General features: G+C 41.7%; 1 protein-coding gene across 10 annotated transcripts in view; it reads left to right on the top strand.

Annotated features, from left to right (window-relative positions):
• The window catches only part of SYTL2 (synaptotagmin like 2), a 151429-nt gene that overhangs the window by 90061 nt on the left and 39272 nt on the right, over nucleotides 1–22096 (top strand). For 6 of the 10 annotated variants that reach the window (XM_043992536.1, XM_043992537.1, XM_043992535.1 and 3 more), the window contains exons 5-8: nucleotides 4831–4912; nucleotides 6142–6256; nucleotides 10717–11517; nucleotides 14520–14594. In XM_043992536.1, the coding sequence (XP_043848471.1) occupies nucleotides 4831–4912; nucleotides 6142–6256; nucleotides 10717–11517; nucleotides 14520–14594 (1073 nt within the window). Of the gene's footprint in view, nucleotides 1–4830; nucleotides 4913–6141; nucleotides 6257–10716; nucleotides 11518–14519; nucleotides 14595–14636; nucleotides 18405–22096 lie in introns of those variants that run through there. The other 4 variants (XM_043992530.1, XM_043992529.1, XM_043992538.1 and 1 more) reach the window with 3 other exon arrangements.

The raw sequence follows: 22096 nt of genomic DNA, 5'->3' as shown, positions 1-22096 counted from the left end.
AAACTATTCCAAGTACCAGGGAAGTAATTCACACTGAGAGATGGACCAGAAAACTGCCAGTCAGGTATGGGAAGTTCTTCTTCATTAGTGGAGAATATATCCTAACCCCAAAAGAGTAAAACCCTAGTTTAGACTCATGGATAATTTTAATCTACATTTAGAGAAATCAATTTAGTACATCAGGCGAGGTGTCTGTGACACAGATGCTGCCTCCCTGGTAACTGGATCTCTTGATAGCAGTATTATTAGAGAGACCATGAAATGAAAGCTGAAGAAGTGGTTTGCCTCTCTTTATTCAATTCATTCTTTCTTGTTGTCTTTTCCAATGAGAAGATGAGTTCTTTGTGAGCAGGAACTCCATCTCCCTTTTCTCTCTGTAATCCTAGGACTTAGCCCAGGGCTAGGCACAGTTGAAAAATGCTGATTTTCAGTTCAGTTTCTTTCATTCAGTATTTATTAAGCATCTGTTGTGTTGCAGGGGATCTTGCTATGTGCTGGGATAGTTAGAAAATTTAATCAAGAAATAGTCCCATCCCTCATGGATCTCATAGACTAGGAGGGGAATAAGATATGAATATAGATGATTAGCTATGTTTTACATTATTATGTGATAGATGCATTAGAGTAAGGCAGGCAAAGTGTCATGTGAGGTCTGAGGGTGAAACCCTTGGGGAAATCAATGAATGCTTCAGGGAAGACATGTGAGTTCATAGGATCGTTGACTTAAATCTGGAAGGGACCTTGAAAATTCACCTCCCCCATCCCCAATTGGGGGCTTTAAAGGACCTCAGAAGTCCAAAATCTATCTCTTATCCCCATTTTAGAGGGCGCTCACAAGTCTAACCCGCCTCCTTTCCCCACTACCAAACTTTGGGGGCTTTAAAGGATGAGTAGGAATTTTTTTAAGGTCACTTTTCTGAATAAGTACTAGGATACTTCCTGTTGAACCAGGAGACAGTGTGGTATAGTGGGAAGAGCAGTGGACTTGACAGCTGCTTGTCTGTGGTTTATAGGACTGTGAGCTCAATATGAGTTCTGGTGGTATTGTTGTTTAGTTGATTAGTTGTGTCTGACTCTCCGTGACCCCATTTGGGGTTTTCATGGCAAAGATACTGGAGTAGTTTGCCATTTCTTTCTCCAACTTCTTTTACAGATGAGGAAACAGGCAAATAGTATTAAGTGATTTGCTCAGCTAGAAAGCATCTGAGGATAGATTTGAACTCCCAGCTTCCTGACTCCAAGTCCAGCACTCTACCCACTGTGCTACCCAGCTGCCCCTGAGGATCAGATGTTGAAGGACTTGTAGATATTTAGCTGAGGGAAGATTTAGATGGGGGACATTGTGGAATGTCTTTTGGTAAGCCAAGGGTTATCACTTTAGCTAGGTGATAGGGTTAAGCTAGGTGGTGTAATAAATAGAGCACCGGGCTTGGAATCAGGAAGACCTGAGTTCAAATCCAGCCTTTACTAGCTGTGTGACTGTGAGCAAGTCACTTAACCCTGTGTGCCTCAGTTCCTCATCTATAAAATGAGTAGAGAAGGAAATAGCAAACCACTCCAGTATCTTTGCTAAGAAAACTCCAAATGAGGTTACAAAGAGTTGGACACCACTGAACAACAAAAACACCACAACCTTAGAAGAGGGATTCATCATGCTCAGTTTGGCCCCAGAGAGGGCACCCAGGAGCAGCAATAAATGGAAGTTACAAAAAGACAAATTTAGGCTTGCTGTACAGAAATTGGATCTATCTGTGGAATAGTATATTCCAAGCAGGGGGTGAATAGCCTTCCCCTGATTGGAGGTATTTAAGCAGAGGCTGGATGACTGTTTGTCAAGTATGTTATAGAATTATTATTTTTTAAATTATGGGTTTGACTAGATGACATCTGAGATCCCTTCCAAATCTGAAATTCTGGGATTCGGTGAAAATAGCAGACAAAATGCCTGGATTCATGTCCCAGCTCCAATGTTTAGTAGCTATGCAGAAACTAGAAAAAATTTGGACTTTAGATGAAGTTGTCTATGGTCTGCATGGTTTGGGCCCTGTTCTTAGGAGCAGCTAGGTGGTGCCATAGTGCACAGAGCACTGGGCTCAGAATCGGTGTTTTTGTTTAGTTGTTTTCAGGCATCACGTAGCTGCCCTGGAGTCAAGAAGACCCGAGTTCAAATCCACCCTCAGACACTTATTAGCTGGATGACCCTGGGAAAGTCATTTAACCTTTGTCTGCCTCAGTTTCCTCAACTGTAAAATGGGGATGATATTAGCACCTACCTCCCAGGGTTGTTGTGAGGATCAAATGAAATATTTGTAAAGTGCTTAGATAGTGCCTGGCACATAGAAGGTGCTATATAAATACTAGCTATTATTATTCTTCACCTGATTTCCCTCTTTCTTTACTGTCACCTCCATTTTAAGATCTTCACCATGATTTTTCCTTTTAAAAAAAAACTCTAGCCCAGATTTTTTGTGACCCCTGTGGCATTTTGCTGAAACCCATTCTTGAAATGATGGGATTAAAAAAAAAAATTTGTAATTGAAGGAAATGATCAATTTTGATTAGAGATTAGTGGAAATAAAATTGTAATTTCTTCCCCCACCCACCCAGATTCCCAACCTAAATATTATATGTTCTTGGTATTTTAAAGGTTTACTATCCCAGTGTTCCTTTCTTATGTGATTCTGAATTCCAGTAACAAAAGTAATTTTGTTTACAATAGAAATACTGGTCCCATTTTATGGTCTTGCAAACGGTGAAGGCACAGAGATATAAAAGACTTCTGGTGCTAGCTCAGATGGCCAGAAGGGAGCTGGGGATAAAGGGGGAGGAGTCTGGAGCCTTAGAGGAGGGATATGAGGCAAGAATTGCTTCCCAAAAGCTTGTTTCCACTGGGGTCTTGATGGTCTTAGAAAGGTGGAGGAGGGAGGAGGGGAAGATGACTGAGGAAAGCTGGGGAGGCACAGAGACATTTTGGAGCCAGAATACAGCGGCATTAGCTTGGGACAAAAAGGTGCTCCCCAGCTGCTACGTGGCTCACATCTTGAGATCTTCTGGCTTGGTGTATTGTTATTATTCAGTCATATTGACCCCTTTTGGGGGTTTCTTGGCAAAGATGCTGGAAGGGTTGGCCATTTCCTTCTCCAGCTCATTTTATAGATGAGGAAACTGAGGCAAACAGGATTAAGTGACCTGTCCAGGGTCACATAGCTAGTGAGTGTCTGAGGTCAAATTTGAACTCATATCTAAGTCCAGGCCCAGAGCTCTATCCACTGTACCACCTAACTGCCCTGGCTGAAAGATGAATATGTGCAAATAGTTTTACCCTCTTCCCTCAGACTAGAATTCTAGGATTGAAAACTGAAAGGGAATTTATAGGCTATCTGTTCAAGCCCCTTCTGTCAATAGTTAGGAAAACTAAGGTCAGAAAGGGAAAGTGACTTGAATCCTATGCCTGTGACCCCATCCTCCCTCCCCCTAACCTGGAGGCTGTTGATTCTTGGAGTCACCTGCCCACTCCTGAGGTTATCTGTGATCAGGTTTCCTTATTCCTGCCTTACCTCTTGGGTCTGTTCTGTTCCTTAATAGGAAATAGAGGTTGCCTTTCCTTAATTTCCCTAAGGGGACTGCAGCTGCCCAGCTACCTGCTGCCCCACTATGGTCCCAGCCCAGGAGTGGGGAGCCAGTCTGACCCTCAGTGCCCTGCCCCATCCTTTCCTATCTCTCTTTTTTCTTTTCTTTTTTTCTTTTGTTTGTGTGTGTGAGGCAATTGGGATTAAGTGACTTGCCCAGGGTCACACAGCCAGTAAGTGTTAAGTGTCTGAGGCCGGATTTGAACTCAGGTACTCCTGATTTCAGGGCTGGTGCTCTATCCACTGCGCCACCTAGCTGCCCCCCTATCTCTCTTGTACCTCCAAGGAGGCATTCACCCAGACTCAAGATTACAATGTGGGAGCTGTGGTCTGGGTTGAAAGGGCCTTTCATCGGTTACTTTATGTGTTCTAATCAGTCAACCAGTCCCACTGGCTTTTCCTGCAGGACACGTCTCGGGTCTGCCCTTTCCTCTGTCCCTCTGCCAAGTGCCTTATCTAAGCCTTGGCCTTCTCTGTCTTGATTACTGTACTCCTTCCTTTTCAGTGGAGAGTCCTGGGCCTAGAGTCAGGAAGATGACTCATCTTTCTGAATTCAAATCTGGCCTCAGACACTTACTAGCTGTGTGACCCTGGGCAAGTCACTTCACCCTGTTTGCCAGTTTGTCATCTATAAAATGAGCTGCAGAAGGAAATGGCAAACCACTGCAGTATCTCTACCAAGAAAATCCTAAATGGGGTCATGAAGAGTCAGTCACTGAAAAAACAAAAACAAATCCCAGGCTTCTTTCCCATGGTTCAGCTGTTGCATACTACTCCTTGGAAACTCTCCCCATCATACTTTTCTAGAAATAGTAGCACCTGACTTTGACTCTGAGACTGTCAACAAGTCTACCCCCCCCTCCCCCCCCCCCCCCCCCCCCCCGCCCCAATCCTATCTTATCCTCTCCATTTGCTGTGACAGTGATAACTGCTTCTGGTTGAAGTTGGATGATTTTCTCCAAGCCCTGACTCCCCTGTCCCTTTCTGACTTTCCAGTATCCTTTACCTGCTCCCTTCTCCATACTGAATTTAGGCTACACACACACACACACACACAAACACATGTGTGCACACATGCATGCATGCTCATACACAGCCAATCTTTTTCTTTTTGTCTCTCTCATATCCTTTCTGTCTCAATTGGGTGTGTGCTTTCTTTATGTTAAAGGTTTCATTCTCTGAAAAAATATTTCTTTTGCAGGACCATTGTATTGAATTCAGCTCCTTATATGTCAGATGAAGCCCAGAAAAACCCAAGGAAGCCATCTCTATCTCCAACAAAGGTAGACTGAATTCAGTCTTAAAAAAAAAAAAGTCATATGGGGACAAATATTGCTTTTTACTTTACCAAAACACAATGAAACAAAAATGTATACTATGAAGGATACAGTTGAGTATTTAATCATTAGGGAGGCAGCATGGAATAGTCTATAGAATGCTGAACTTGAAGTCAGGAAGGTCTGGGTTCAAATCCCACTTAGTACTTACCTCAGAGGCTTAGTCTGATGAGAAAATAGATGTAAAGTACTCTGAGAACTTTAAAGTGCTATATGTAAACGTTAGATTTTATTAGTATTTTGTACAAGAAAAAAGACTTTCTTTCCCTTACATTGGATGAATGATTTGTCTGCTCTAATCCATGGAGGAGAAAATCTGTTTTTCATTTTTTACCTAAGACTATTCAGGCCACTTTCCCTATCCCAAGAGGGAAAGCAGCAGATTTGTTCCATGTAAATTTAATTTCCCAGCCTTCTCCCTATTAAATTGTTCTTTTAAGTCTTGATTAGAGTGTGCCTCATGAGAGGCACCTCTGATTTATAAAATCATAGACAGAAACCTGCCTAAAAGCTGGGATTCTCTCTGTAGGCCCTCTTCATGACTAACCCTTTGGCCTCTCCCACTGCAGTGATTGTTCATATTCATAGAGGTCCTAGAGGACCCTGTAGGACTTTCAGAATAATGAAAAAAAGGAGAGATTACATTTGGTCTGATTTTAGATTAATTTAACAGGAAATTTCATACTGTAATGGAATAAGGACAGAACTATAGGCCACAAAACTTGGGTTCAAGTTTCAGCTTGTACCTTAACCTGCACTGTGACCATAGCTCAATCATCTAACCTCACTAAATCTTTTTTTCTTTCTCTTAAATTGCGATAATAATACTTATAAGGCTACCTCATGGGGTGGTTGTGAGGAAATTTTAGGTACATCAAGGGGTATTATTTCTAATGTCTCTTCCAATGTGGGGGGGAACTATGATTATAGCATTAGTTGTACTTCATAGAACTCTAATATTCTTTGAAAAATCCATATTTTCTGTGAATTATATAGCTCTTTTTAAGTAAGATATTTGATTAATCAGCATCCCTATTTCCTAACCATGCCAGGAAACAGAGTTTATTGGAATAGCTCAAGTTTTGAATGTTTGGGGATATAAAATGCATTTGCCAACAATAAGTTTCTGTTAGGTCACTTTGGAAACAAGGCTGATAAACAATATTTTTCCTCAGCTAAGGCAGAATCCATTTAATAACTCCATGTTGCCAGAAGACAATACATCTTTCCAAATCCCAAATGAACCATCAGAAAATGGACGGACTGGCTTTCTTCAGACTTCAAAAGAGGGTAAATATTATTTTTATGGACTAGCTATTTTTATGCTTGTGTTCTGCAGACTAAGGGGATCCTGTCAGAATTCCTCTTGCAAAAATGGCTTCCAAAAGAGAATTTAGATTCCTGACATTTTGCTTGATCTTCCTTCAGCACTTGGTCCCCTGACCTGAAGTAGGGGCGATCCAACCTTGGTTCTCCTCCTTATGATATGGACTCTGTTTCTCTGTCCCACTCCTTACCCCGACTCCCATACATAAACTGGTCATTTTCTCCCCACTGACCTTAATTTGGCAGTGGAACAGTAGGGGCAGGAGAGGGTGGGGAGATTTAATTTGGGAAAAAATACTGCTTCTATGATGTTTGAATTGATGAAGACAGCTGGGTGACACATCACAGGGTAGAGTACCAGGCCTGGAGTCAGGAAGACTCATCTTCCTGACTTCAAATCTGACCTCAGACCCTAGCTATGGGGCCCTGGGCAAGTCACTTAATCCTGTTTGCCTCAGTTTTCTCACCTGTAAAATGAGCTGGAGAAGGAATAGCAAATCACTCCAGTGTCTTTGCTAAGAAAACTCCAAATGGGGTCTGATGAAGAAACCGACTAAGCAACAAATTGGTAGCAATCAACTTAATTATCCAAAAAGAAGGTGATTGAGCTCATTGATTGTGTACAGACTTGTATTCCCCCTTCCTCATATAGGTTGCCTTCTATAGTCTAGAACTTGGGAATCTAAGAGCTGGAGGGTTCCCCAGTCTACAACTCTTATTGTATAAATAAAGAGACATAAACTCAGAGGCAGTCCCACTGTTGAACGGCTGGGAAGCTTTGACCTGGGTCAGTTTGCATCTTGGTAGGCAGCCTGGTGACCTCCTCCCTTCCCCCTCCCTCTTCAGCTCTTGGGGGGCTCACCAAACTGGTTCTAGGTTTATTGTGAACCCTCAATCAGCGTTAGCCCTATTGTAACTCAAAAGACTTGAGTTCAAATGATCCACCAGCCTCAGCCTCCCCTAGTAGCAGGGATTATAGGACCACACCATCATGCCAGACTGTTAAACAGAATTAAAAAGAAAACAATTCTTGTTCTCAAGAAGCTGTCATTCTCCTGAGGTTATTGAACATATACACAGAAATGTAAATACAGAGTAATAGCAAGAAGGGAAGAGGTCAGGAAAGGCTGCCTACAGAGGGCCCAACCTGTGCTCTAAAGTGTGGTCTGGGGACCCTCAAAATCCTTTCAGGATATCCTTGAGGTAAAAAACAAAGACATTTTGATTTCTACACTAGTAAATATTAATGGATTATAATCCACATAAACAGAAGCTCTTTAAGGGCCTTCATTAATTTTAAAGAATGTGAAAGATTCCTGAGACTTAAGTTTGAGAACCTCTGCTCTAAAGGAAGCTAAGGGGGCTTTTATAAGGTGAAGCTGAGGAGGAGTTACATTCTGTATATGGGCAAAAGCAGAGATGCCAGAGATGGAATCCCATGGATGGCAAGTGTCAATCCTGCCATTTTAACTGAAACGATACTGGAAGGAGAGTAATACGAAATAAGACTGGAAAGATGGGGTGAGATCCAAATTGTAGAGGGCCTTAACCAATCAATGAACATTTATTAAACACCTAGTATGGGCCAGATACCGTGCTAAGTGCTGGGAATACAAAAAGAGTAACAAAATAAAAACAGTCCCTGCCCTCAGGGAGCTTACAATCTAGTGGGGGGAGTGTAGGGGCCAAATTTAATATGGGGAGAGTTAATATTGGGGTTCAGAAAATAATGAAGGACCTCTAGGTCCAAAGTTTCCTCCCCTCCAAACTGCCTTTTTTTAGTTATTTCTCCCAGGCCAATAAGAAAAGGGATTGACAGCCTCTTCCACAAACGAATCAGGTTTTATTAATGGGAATAAAATACACAGCAAAAGTGAAATTAATAAAGTCAAGGACAAGGGAACAGGAAAAGAGGAAAATGGATAATCTCCCTGGCTCTAGCAAAGGCTGTCTCAAAACCCAAACTAGCTTTCAGCTCAGCTAATCCAAAGAGCTGAATTTTATTAACTCACCACCAGGGGTCTGTAATTCCTATGGCAGCCAGTCTCCAGTCTGCTACGAAAGCTCCTCCAAGGCCAGAGAGCCCCCTACTTCCTGTTGGGGTCCCTTTTTCTACTTTTTTCTCCCTCCCCCAAAAGGGGAAGTCCTTCAAGTTGTGTGGCTGAGACTGGTCCTCTGTTGATGACAAAGTCCACAGCCTCTGAGACACTCCTCCTCAGGGTTGGCCAAGTTAAACTAGGTTTAACAGGGTGGGTCAGGTGTGGCTTAAGATCTAATCATCTTAAGTGGGTACTTAGTAGTTTCTCATTCACACCCAATTCAAACACCACTAAATCAAACAAGTCAGACCCCTATGGTCTGCCAAATTCCATTATTTTACCACAGGAGGCAACATGCAGACAAATACATACACATACATATACATTCACATATACACATACATACACAAATACATACAGAGAGAGCAAGAACAAACTATATACAGGATAAGTAGAGAGTAATTAACGGAGGGAAGGCACTAGAATTAAGAGGCCTTGTGGGAAAAAGGGATTTTAGCTGGGACATGAAGCTGGGAAAGTCACTAGTCAGAGCATTCCAGCCATGGGGGGAGCCAGAGAAAATGCCTAGAGCTGAGAGGTTGAGGAGGTCAGAATCCCTGAATCAAAGAGTCCTGTGAGGAGGGAAGACTGAAGGTCAGAGGGGGCTCGGTGATAAAAGGGTGTAAAAGCCAAACAGAGGATTTTGTATTTGCTTCTGGGGGCAAAAGGTAGGCCTGGTGTTTATTTTTTTTGGTGGGGTGAGGGGTGGAGAGAATGGGGGGCGGGGTGACCTGATTGAACCTGTGCTTTACAAAAATCTAGTGGCTGAATGGAAGGTGGATTAGAGTGGGGAGAGAGTTGAAGCAGGCAGACAGCCCCATCAGCAGGCTATTGCAGTAGTCCAGGTTTGAGGTGATAAAACCTGAACCAGGGTGGTAGCACTGTCAGAAGAGAGAGAAGTGCATATTCCAGAAATGTTGCAAAGGTGAAATTGCCTTGGCCGTAGCCTGAATGTGGGGGATGAGAGATAATGAGGAATCCCCGATAACTCCTATGTTGCAAGCCTGAGGAACTGAGAGTAAGGTAAGAGGAGGTGAGGGTTGGGCATAGTGGTGGGAGGTGGTGGGGAGATGAATTCCATTGTGGACTTATGAATTTAAGGTGTCTACTGGACATTCAGTTTGAGATGTCTGAACAGTAATTGGATATGTGCAATTGGAGGTCAGCACAGTTCAAGATGAGGTTTTGCATTTTATCTAGACAAGAGAAGCCACAGAAAAATTTTAAAGGGAGAAGGGGGTACATTATGTAACCAGATCTGTATTTTAGGAATATCGTTTTGACAGCTGGGGTGGGTAGATAGATCACAGAGCGGGAGACTAGATATAGAGAGACTCATTATTAAGCTATTGTAATAGTCTAGGCAAGAGAAAATAAGGGTTTGAACTAGGGGACTTTCTATGTGAGTGAAGAACTGGGGATAGATGGGAGAAATATCCTAGAGGTAGAATGAACAGCACTTGGTAACTGTGGGACTTGAGAGTGAAGAGTTGAGAATCACACTGACCTGGAAGGGGCAGTATCCTCAATGGAAATAGGAAAGTTTGGAGGAACCATTCATTTGGGAGAAGAGGGAAAACAAACATCTTCCTCTTTCTGAGAGTCAGTGGGAGGGGCAGCAAGGTGGTGCAGTGGATAAAGCATTGGCCCTGGATTCAGGAGGACCTGAGTTCAAATCTGACCTCAGACACTTGACAGTTACTAGCTGTGTGACCCTGGGCAAGTCACTTAAGCCTAATTGCCTCTCCAAACAAAACAAAACAAAAAATTATTTTAAAAAAGAGAGAGTCAGGAGACAGCTGGGTGGTGCAGTGGATAAAGCACTGGCCCTGGATTCAGGAGGATCTGAGTTCAGATCCAGCCTCAGACACTTGACACTTAACTAGCTGAGCAAATCACTTAACCCTTGTTGCCCTGCAAAAAAAAAAAGAGAGAGAGAGAGAGAGAGAATAAATGGGGTGTGGTAGAAAAGGCAATGAATTTGGGGAGCAAGGGCCTAGGTTTTAGGCCCACCTCAGCTGTTTGCCAGTTGTGTGACCCTAGCTGCCTTCTCTGGACCTCAGTTTCCTTATCTGTAAAATGAGGGCATGGGATTCGATGATGAGTCTAGTCTCAGCTCTAAATCTATGATTCTATAAAGATCCTATTATTTAAAAGTGGATGAAATTTTGCAGGTAGGTTAGCCTTAAACTTGGGCTCATGCCTTCTCTGTAAATCTGAAATGTGTTTAGCTTTTCCCTAGGTGCAGTGAACTCTAGCCTGTAGTTTAAAGGCTGCTTCTCTTTCTTAACTAGGCACTTTGTCATGTTTCTGCTTAATTTTCAGATGCATCGTTTTATTCAAAGGAAAACAATTCTATCCCATACACTCCAGACCAAAGATTAGAGGAACCAAGACCAGTTGTTCTAGGACCTGTAGATGGGTCCCTGGTGAAGCCACCAATCCCCAAAACCAGGAAAGTCATTTATAAAAATATATCTAATCTACAGCAAGATGACAACCAGTCTCTTCCTAAACTAGGCCAAAGGACAGACTCCCTGAACAGCAAAAGTGCCCCCCGAGGAATCCTGAAACGGAACTCCAGCTCCAGCAGCACTGATTCAGAGGTGGTTCGTTCTAATTACACCTTGGAACCCAAAAGCAAAAACCTGCCACCTCGGCTTATCATTCATGAGGGAAATTCTGAGGATGATCCCATAGAACATGACTCTTCCCAGAATCCACTGGAGCCATTAAAACATGTGAGATTTTCAGCAGTGAAGGAAGAAGTTTCTCAGGGCCCAGAGCTGAACCATGGCAGGGAAGTGGGAGAGTTTGGCCTTTTGGAGTCTGATATACCTAGGAGTGGGATGGAAGATGAAGATGACTTGCAGGAGCTTCCCAACAAACTTGTGTTTTCCAGATACAGAAAACCAGCCCAACAAATGAGTCTAGCTTCTGACTCTTACCAGATTAATGGAACCAGCCCATCCACTGAGAACATCTACAATCAGAAAACCCATCCTCATTCAGAGAGTTTAACCGAAAAACACTCTTTCAGTGACAGCTCATCCTCTAACACAGAGTCCCAAAAGGTGTCATCAAAGCAGTTGAGCCTTGAATCAGAGTTATGCAAAAACCCTGCTGGTAAGAAAGTTGACTAGAGTGTGCTCACTGTTGTCTTCACTGGGTTTAGAATTGCAAAGTTGGCTCTAAAGAGGCTGATTATTTCCTCCTAGGATTGTGTCTGCAATTCTAGTAGTTGCTACCTGGTATTGTGGTAGATGAGTATTTTTCCCAAAGCATGGCAAATGGGAATCCTAGAATGTTAGAGATGAAAGGAATGCTAAGCAGTCTAAGAGAAGCAGAAATAGCACAAATGATCCAGCTAAGTGCATTGAACTCCAATAAAACAACAGTATGCATTTTTTTAAAACTAAACTAACTTACCACCTTGGTTTTACAACCTAAGTAGATATAATGCAGAATAAAATGTAAAGTCATATAAATGCCTTGCTCCCAACACTTCAGCTTTCCTGTTGTTGTTCAGTCATGTCCTCTTCATGACCCTATTTGGGGTTTTCTTGGCAAAAATGTCCTTCTCCAACTCATTTTACAGATGAGGAACCTAAAGCAAACAGGGTTAAGTGACTTGCCCAGAGTCACACAGCTACTAAGTGTCTGAGGTCAGATTTGAAGTCAGGAAGATGAGTATTCCTGTACTATTCAACGGTACTACTTAACTGCCCTAATGGGCCACCTAGCCAACGTCTATATAATACAATATAGCCTGGCACTCAATCCACTGTGCCACCTAGCTAACCCTGAAAACCTCCAGACATCTATACTCTTCTCCAAGCTGCTCACCAAGTTGCATTGACAATTCCTGGGACTTGTGTTAAGTGAGTACAGTTTGGTCTTCTGAGCTCTCCTGAAGTAAGTAGGCCCGTGTCTAAAAACAGCTCTTTGTAAAAAAAGAAAGAAAGAAAAAGTGAAAAAAGAAAACACTAAAAATAAAAATAGCTCTTAGTAATCCTGGTTGGGGGGGCTCCAAACACTTCACCCCCATCCCACTCTAATCCATTCCTTACTCTTCCCCTATTCCCATTCTCTACTCTTTCCCCTTTTAAGTAAAATATAGGGAGGGAAAATGAAGATGGTCTTTCTCCAGGGGTATAAAGTCTATATTTTAATTACATGACAGTTTTCTTCAAATCAGAAAAAAAGTGACCAGAGCAACTAAATTATCATTTTACTTAACTTCTCCCTTAAAAAAAAAGAATATTCCATTATGGACCCTACTACCCTTACTAAGCCCTGTATTTTTACAACTTACTCAGATCAACCCTTCCCACATTTAATAGCTATGGGACCATAGGTAAATCATTTTACTCTCAGGGTCTCCAAATTTCGTCTTTAGAAAACAGGAGATTTTTTAAAGTGCTAAACTTAGGTATGTTGTCAGGAAGGCCTTTGTAAACCTTAAGATGCAATAGAATTGAGTTATTGCTATACTATCATTAAAGGGGGAATTTTAATATTTTAACATTTTTATATTTTTAATATTTAAACACATCCAACTAAAATAGAACATTTAAAAACACAATTACATGGTGGTTTCCTCACAGAGTCCAATGGACTCATAAGAAATGCCACCAAAGTCTCAAGATGAGACTTCATCTCATGCCAATTGTTTTTGCTGTCCCTTGAGAGGACAATAGGATGTGGAGATTTAAGGGATCTTAGGGATCATCTACTATAGTGGTTTAGTCTCAGAATCTCTCTTTTGCTCTTAAAAATTCTTGACGAATGGGGGTACATTGATCAGTATTTACCAGACCAGAAATTAAAGCATCTCAGTATTATTCTGAAAGTAATTTTTACCTTTAGGATCAAGGTAAAGGGTGTCAGGGAGCCTCAGGATCTGCGGACCATTTTTTTGAGAACCACTGATCTGTCCAATGACTTCATTTTACAGAGTAGGAAACTGAGGTTCAGAGAAATTCAGTGACTTTTAGTCACAGAGTCAAGATTCAAACTCGGATCTTCTGGTGCCAGATTCAGTGTTCTTTCCACCATACTGTAACAATTGGAATGACGCCACCTGCTGGAGACTTACTGTAGAAGAGTTCTGCCCATGAAGCGACGGTCTTTGAGGGCAAGACCAGTAGTCTTTTCTTTGGCGTCAGGAAGTGACGCTGGGTAGTGGGAGGAAGAAGGAAGAGACTGGCGCTTGGTCTCGCTCTCTTTCCTTTGGACTCTGGTGGAGAGCGGAGCTAGAAATGTGCTCTCCCTTTAATAGATGGGAATCTAGGCCTTTCTCTCTCTCTTTACCAAATTCTTATTCTCCTTAATAAATGCTTAAAAGTCTAACTCTTGCTAAAGCTTATACTTTATTGGTGACCACTCATTAGATACTTTAGACAGTTTAGCTAGAATTTTAGCCCTTAACAATACCATGCTGCTTCTCAGTCTGTCAGTCATCAGATAAAATACAAAGTTATTTAATAAGAAAAATAGGTAGCATTTATGTAGCACTTTAAGGTTTCCAAGGTGCTTTATGAAAATTTACTCATTTTATCCTAAAAACAGTCCCGGGACATAGGTGCCAGTAATTTAGTTGTAGGACAAAATAGAAAGTTATCTGCTGAGGGCAGCAAGGTGGCGCAGTGGATAAAACACTGGCCCTGGATTCAGGAGGGCCTGAGTTCAAATTCGGGCTCAGACACTTGACACGTACTAGCTGTGTGACCTTGGGCAAGTCACTTAACCCTCATTGCCCTGCCCCCCCCAAAAAAGTTATCTGCTAAAAAATGATGATGATGATAAGTAGCATTTAAACAGTGCTTTAAGATTGTAAAACCCTTTACAAAAATGATCTTATCTTTACAATATCTCTGGGAGGTGGGTACTCGTTATCCTGTCACAGGAGAAAAATATTTGTTAATAATAATAAGAAAAATTGCTAGCTTTTATATAGCTCTTCAGAGGCAGCTATATAGCTCAGTGGATAGTGCACTGGGCCTGGAATCAGGAAGACTGGTATTGCTGATAGCATTGACAGTACAAATGCATATATCCATCCAAAACTTAGTATTAGCCAAGCGGTTTGCTCTCTTTTAATTTAGAAAAGCATTTTTATGTTACAGATGAGTGTACACCTTGGGTTGAACCTGAACTACCTCAGGTACAAGATCTCAGTCCTTCTGCAGATCATCAGCAAGGTAAGCATGTAAATTTCAAGGCTCTAAACGCTAAGACCTGTTCTCAGTATGATCAGAAAGCCATTGAGATAACGAAAGCAACTGATCAATCCATCTCAAAAGTTCTAGACTGGTTTAGCAGAAGTTCTAATTCTGATGCTAAAATACCACCCTTTCTACATCCTGAAGGGATGCAGTCTGAAGGAAAATCAGGCTCAAAATGGCAGAATAATAACCCAATGGATGAAGAAAATGCCATCCCCCAGCAAGATGGCTTAAAATCTCCAATTTTCATACAAGGCGAAGTAAAGACTGTAGACGGTAGTTATCCATTTTGGGTGAAGGGAAATCCATTATCTTTTGAAAATGGTAAGAACAGTGGAACAGAAATCAAGAAATCAGACGGTGTTGTTTTACCTAGACAAGTTGGCACAGGGAAAGGGCAGCCATCACAAGCATTCAAAAGTGAAAATCAAGGAAGTAAAACTACTGTTCTTGGATTTTTTCCAAGTGAGGGGACAGAAACACATTCCCTAAACACTGAATCTCCCTTTAACGTTTTCAAAGGATTAGATGCAGACAGCCGAGTCTCATCCAAAGGAGAGGATTCCACATACAAAGAAAAAGGCCAGTTTTTTACTAATGGAAAAAACAGAGGAAACTCAAAGATGGGGATGGACTCTTCTGAGAATATTGGTGAACCCAAGATAAAGTATAACATGGAAGCCAAAAGTAGAAGAGTGAATGAAACTGATTATCGTTCATTTCCATCAGAAGGAGAGAATATCAGGTCACCAATTCTTATTGCAGATGAAGAATTTAGACAGAAAGAATCTAATTTTCCCAATCATGGTGGGCTATCTGCTCCTTGCAAGAAGCCAGAGGATTTGCAGCAGCAAGAAGAAAGTCATCTACCTGGGAGCCAAGTGCAAAAGGAGATATATAAAAGAGTGAGTGATCGGATATCCTTCTGGGAAGGAGGAGGAAAGACAACTAAACCGATTGATAGAGTACCCAATTCAACAGAAAACCAGGTACAAGTGACTGCTAAAGTAAGTTGGCCTATGAAGTCAGTGGATTTGTCCATAAAAAATTTGACTGAAAATCAGAATGAGTATGGCCAAGTCATTGACAAAAGAGTGGACCTAAATAAGAATGGCCAGATATCTCATGCCCCTAGAATTTATTCCTCAGTTAACCCTGAAGGGTTCAGGCCCCAAACAATGGGAACATCCAGAAAGTATCCCTCAGTGAACCAACCAGGTAAAATACCTTTATTTCAAAATGAACCTATCAAACATCCTGTGACAGATAATTTGCAATCCAAAGGGGGCATGACTTTTCCAACATCAAAGCATGATTCTCATGAAAGTAATGAAACCTACTCCCATTTGGAAAATGCCAGATCTTCTATGGCCCAACCAAATCCTTACTTTAAGATTTGGACCTTAGAGGAAAGGATGAATGAAAACCTCCCCAAGCAAATTAATGGTCCTTCACAGTTTCAGAATTTGAAAAAATTTTGGGACATGGGAAGTAATTCAGAGAGTACCAATAGCAGCACTCATCAAAGTAGTAAAAAATCATTGTCTTTAGATAGTCAGGAAGACAAGGAATTTGGTGCAGCAGAGCCAGTAAGAGAAAAAAGTGCCTCTGTAGGACAAGACCTTCTAAGACAAAACAAAGCATCCTATGGAGAGGAAAGGAAGCAGGATTCAAAGCTGATTCCTTGTACACTTTCAGATGAAGCTACATTTCCATTGAAATCACCAGCAAAGTCCATTCAATTGCCAAGGAATGTGCCATCCAAGGAAAATGTGGATGAGTCTCTAGAATGGTTGGTTTCTCCAAAGCTCAAGGAAGAAGAGCATTTCTCAAGGGAAGAAGTGAAGGAGTCAGTCATGAAAACAAATGTTTTGCCTAAAGAATACCAAGACACTTTTAATAAAAGTTTAAATAAACTACTTGAGGGAACTCTGCCACTGACATTTCAGGCAGCAGGTGATAAAGATGGTTCAGGAAATGGGCATGAGCTGAATCTTCCTGAAGATAAAACACATATCCAGGAGACAGACTTGGTTGACTTTGAGGAAATGTCTGAGTCTCCACAACAGGACACAAAGACAAACACGGTCAGCATCCTAGACCCAGAAGAGGCTAAATGTAAACCAGTTATTCCCAATCCAGAGAAATCACTCAAGGAAACACCTGAGCTTCCAGGCTCTCCTAGTCAAGTTGGGTCAGAAACTATTTCCACTGGGACTAGTTCTTTGTCAAAGCATAGAAAGTTTTTTGAAACAGTGATGGAACGGAGTCATAACAATTCTTTTTATAAGAGGGAGGGGGGGATACCTCTTGAAGAGGTGGGAGATGCCTCAGATAATACTGTGGTCCCCCCCAAAATAAAAAGTGGTGATTATGAAATAATTCAAAAGGGGCTATTGCAGGAAGCTCATGCTCCTTCTCATTCATTACGTCAGGCTGCTGATCTTAAGGAGTCTTTTGGGGAGGCAACCAACTCTTCCCAAGAGATGTGCTCTTTCCATTCTAATTATGCTGCCCTCCAGGACAAGAGAAAACCTCCTCAGAAGGAAATTTCAGAGACTATAGAAAAAACAGTCCTCCCCAAAATTGAATTGAATGATTTGAACACTGCGTTAGAGAAACTTCACAGGGAAATTCAAGAAGATGTATTGAATTCCTCCAGAAAGAGAGGAGAGGGGCAACCAAGATTCCCTGAGGGGCTGCCAATAACATATAACCAGATGAACCCTCCAATTTGGATGGTAGAAGAGCCAGTGGTTCCCGATGAAAACTCTGGGAAGTCCCAACCTATTGACACGGGCTTAAAAGAACCTGGAGAAGAAGCATTGGGTACATTTTCTGTACATTGTCATGATTCACCTTACCTGAGCCATCCTCTTACCCAGCCTGACTCTACAAGTTACCAGAATTCCAAAGAATCTCCCCAGGAAATATCAGAAACTCTGACAAAAACCATCATTCAGTCCAGAGCTGAGCTCAGAGAATTCAATATTGGCTTAGAAAGACTCCTTAGAGAAGCCTCTGAAAGCCCTCCCTTGAAACTGGGAAATGATATAATGAAGAACCCAGAGGCTGAGTTGGTCAGTGGTTCAGCCCTTCCCAGTCAATCTTCTGCTTCAGAAATCCAACACCCAGATTTCCTTGAAGAAATCAAGGAAACTATAGAAAAGTCTTTGGCTCCTTCAATAGTTGAAAGCGCATTTGACATAGGTTTTGAGAACATCCTTAAGGAAGCCTCTGTAACTTTGCCTACAGTGACAGAAGAAAAGGGAAGTCTCAGTATTGAGACCTCACCATCAGGGCAGGAAAAGCTGTCCAGAAAAACACCCCATTTGTATTCATGGAACCCAGGAGATGCTAAAGTGAAGGTTAAGGGTAAAGTTCTGAAATCAGAAGACCAGAAGTTCGTTAAAGACAAAGCAGTGTTCAATGGAGAAGGAGGGCCACAGGTTTCTGAAAGTAGACTATGTACCCCTGGAGTCGTGCCAGCAAAGAATGAACTTAAGGAGAGTGACAGAGGAGCTGGTGGCTATGCACGTGAGGCCACAAGAGAAGACGTTTTTCAGGGCACCAATGAAGATTCATCTGAAAAACACTGTTGGGCCCCATGCAGGGACCCCAGTGAGTCACTTCCAAGAGAAAAGACATATTCTAAAAAAAGCAAGGTTGAACTGTTTCTAGCAACAGCATATAAAAGACGAGAAGAAGAAAGAGAAAGCTCCTCTGGTTCAGATTTTTCAGATGAATATGTTAGTTCTAATACAGACAGCTGGAGAAGTTCTTCCCGTGAGCATTTTGAGTTTTCAAAATTTTTCTTTTAAAGAGAAATGTGGCAACTGTTAGGTAAAGTGAACTGTGCATAGAGGGGTGGCTTTGGAGTTGGGGAGATTTGGATCTGGTACAGCTGTGTGACCAAAAGAAGTCACCTCTCCTCCTAGTGCCCCAGGTTACTCTCTGAGACTCATAAGTTTTAGATAAATTGCTGATCTCCATCAGTAGTAAGAGTGAATTTTCACTCCAGGAGTTTTTAAACTGATTAAATCACTTCTGGATACCATCTCATTGTTCCCCTCCCCAAATATAGAGGATTGTTAATTCTGAAACCACTTTTAAAAAATAAGATTTATTTGACTTTCTCTAACATATAGCCCTTACTGTGTTTATTTACAGGTGTCATGAATGGCTATCCTGGGGGAGGGCAGTAATTAAATAAGAGGCATCCTCTTGTAGAGTCTAGACTTGTTGCCTCATTTGTAGAAGGCAGGAAGGTCCAGGAAAAAGAACACGGGACAGGTAGCAAGGTGGCTAGACCGACCAATGGGCCCTGGAGTCAGGAAGACCTGAGTTCAAATCCGGCTTCAAATCACTCCCTCCCACAAAAACAATACAAAAAAAAAAAGCATAGGATATGAAGTCATAGGACCTGGGTCCATTCATGGCTTTGTCACTTACTTCCTGGATGACCTTGAAGCAAGGTAGTCAACTTGCTAGAGTCTCAGTTTCTTCTTCTGCGAATGAAAGGATTGGACTAGATAACTTCTAAGGGTCCTTCCCAATCTAAATATATTATCCTAGATACCATGATGACTGGGTCTTCGAGAAGAAACCCATGTCTTTCTGTCTGTCAGTTCAGTTATTTTTTGTTGTATACCACTCTTTGTGACCCCATTTTTCTTGGTCATTTCCTCTTCTGCCTCGTTTTACTGATGAAGAAACTAAGGCAAAGAGTGTTAAATGACTTGCCCAGGGTCACACAGGTAGGAAGTGTCTAAGGCCAGATTTGAACTCAGATCTTCCTAACTCCAGGCTGATATTCTATTCACTGTACCACCTAGCTGTCTGCCTGCCTGCCTCTCTCTCTGCGTCTTTCTGTGTCTCTCTGTCTCTGTCTCTGTCTGTCTCTCAGTCTCTGTCTCTGTCTCTCTGTGTCTCTCTCTCTGTCTCTGTCTGTCTGTCTCTCTCTCTCTATATATATATATACACACAAACACACATTTATGTACACATATTTCTGCCTCTATTCTCTGTTTCTTCATCTCTATATTTCTATCTGTACATACATCCCTATTTTTCTCTCTACTTCTCTCTGTGTCACTTCCTCTAGATTTCCATCTTTCTGTCTATGTATAATGTCTGTCTGTCTGTCTCTAGCTAGCTAGCTATTTCAGGGGTGTTCTGGAGCCAGCTCATACCAGCTCAGGAGAGTCATTCTCAAATTTGAAATGTGCACACCTCGAAAATTGGCAAATGCTACAAGTCAGAACTGAAGGTATTGTTTTGTGGGACTTAAGAAAGTGATCGAGAAGATGTCAGTAATGCAGATTAAACTGAAAAAAAGTGTCACGCATACATTTTTTTCCTTGGGGCCAGTTGTTAACCATTTGCCACCACACCTCCGTATCCATCTGTTCATCTGTCTATCAATTTATCTATGTGTATATATGTATTAACTATTTATCAAAAAGATTCAATATTCCCTCCATGTAGATTCTACCTCCACTGATCTATATTACAGCCCCTCCTATTCTCTGGGGGAACAAGTCTTCATGGGTTGCTAGAGCTCCTTCATGACTCCTTCAAAATTCACCGGAATGGTGCCAGGCTTTTAGTGATGAGCCTTTCTGAAGTAGGCCAATCCTTGGACAGCAGACGTGGTCCATTGCCAGCTTCATACTTGGAATTTTTGCATCTTGGATCGAACCTGACAGGGCTTATCCTGTACTGGCAAAGTCTTCAGGGATCCAAAGTCAGCTGTATACTACAAACAGGGGAAGCTTAGGAATACTTTAGTGAGGGAAAAAAAAACAAACCCAACATATATCACAGACTCATTCTATATGCTTGTTTGGGCACACATAGACAAACGCATAAGGTGATTTCATTGTTAACCATCCTCTATGTTAATATTTCATTATATATTCCTCCAGACGAACTCATCATATTTGAGGTTTTTTTGCTCTTATTTCCTTTAAAAAACAAATAATATTGGGACTAGTTAGATGTGCTAAAAACATTCTCCTTATTCTAGAAGAAAATTGGCCAGATATTCTAGAAGCTAAAACATTCTCCTGCTAGGAAATAATGAGGGGTTTTTTTTGTTTGCTTATGAGAAAATGACTGACTTGATGGAACTTCTTTAAGTAGGGCTGCCAGTGGTATTCCCTGTCCCACAAATGGGCCCAATATTTGGGTTTCAGGAACAGTTTCATCATCATGTTGGCTAAATACCAGGGAGCAAGAGCCACAAAACTGCTTTCCCCAAAAAATACCTCATTTAAGAGGAAGCCCTAAAATGAGTCCTACTGAGATGGTTTGAAATTTGGGAAATAATTTTCATCTTCTATCTGAGGGAACCTAATAATCTCCACTGCCCAGAGTGTGTACTGGTTCTCATTGTACAAGTTCATCTGTTCATCTTTTGGGGAGTAGGAAAGAGAGAGCATAGGAACAAAACTCTAAACCCTGTTTAAGTCTTTGGGTCTAACCCCAGCTCAGCCCACAAACATCTGAGATCTTTGCCACCTGTGGTTCCATGGATTTGGGAAACTACTCTTAGTTTTGTCATAAAACATGTAGATGTGCTTATTCCTAACTTAGTCTCCCATTAGGGCAGAGTTATCAGAAGCAAATGGTTAGTGAGAAATGAAGTGATTAGCATGAATCATGAGTAATGGAGGGTGTTCTAGGGCCTGGCCTAATGGTAGCATAACTTCCCATGATCAACATTTTTCCCCCAGTGGATGGATAGAATTTCAAGTATTTTCCATTACCCTCCTCATTCTTGGTAGAAACAGAATGACTTCAGTGTGTGTGGCAAAATTGTGAATTTTGGGTTAATCTGACCAACAGCTGTTAGGCTCGTCTTTCAGCAGTCAATTGGGGATTACACCCATTTGTGCCAAATGATTCACACTATTACAGAGTTGGAAGGGGCCTCGGAAGCCATCTGGTCCAACTAATACTAGAATAAAAATCCTTTCTACAATATCCCTGACAAATGTTCACCCAGCGTGAAGACTTAAAGCCCATTCTCACTTCTGGATATCTCTAATTGTTAGGAAGTTGTTCCTTACATTCATTTGAAACCTACCTCTGTTCAGCTTTAATCAGTCAACAAAAGCCCACTAAGTATCAGCTGTGTGTCAGGCTAGAGATACAAATACAAGAGTGAGGGCCATCCCTGGCCTTAGAGAGTTTTCGCCGTAGTGGAGGAAATCTATGAGTTCACCTTTAAGTAAATGAAGGAAATAATGTAAAATAAATGTGGTGGCAGTGACAGGTATGGGTGGGGTAGGGTGAAGAGGGTTGGCCTAACTGTTGTAGGTATCAGGAAGGGTGATGCTTAGGCTGAACCATGTAGGGGAGCTAGGGGCTCCAAGAAGCAAAAGGAGAGAGGTAGAACATTATAGGTATGGGTGACAGCTTGTAGTAAAGCCAGAGAAGTGGGATGGGGTATGTGCTATACAAGGAATAGCAAA

Source organism: Dromiciops gliroides, chromosome 3 (assembly GCF_019393635.1).
Source record: "Dromiciops gliroides isolate mDroGli1 chromosome 3, mDroGli1.pri, whole genome shotgun sequence".
NCBI lineage: Eukaryota > Metazoa > Chordata > Mammalia > Microbiotheria > Microbiotheriidae > Dromiciops > Dromiciops gliroides.
Note: the sequence above shows the minus strand (reverse complement) of the source record. Positions and strands in the feature narration are given on the sequence as shown.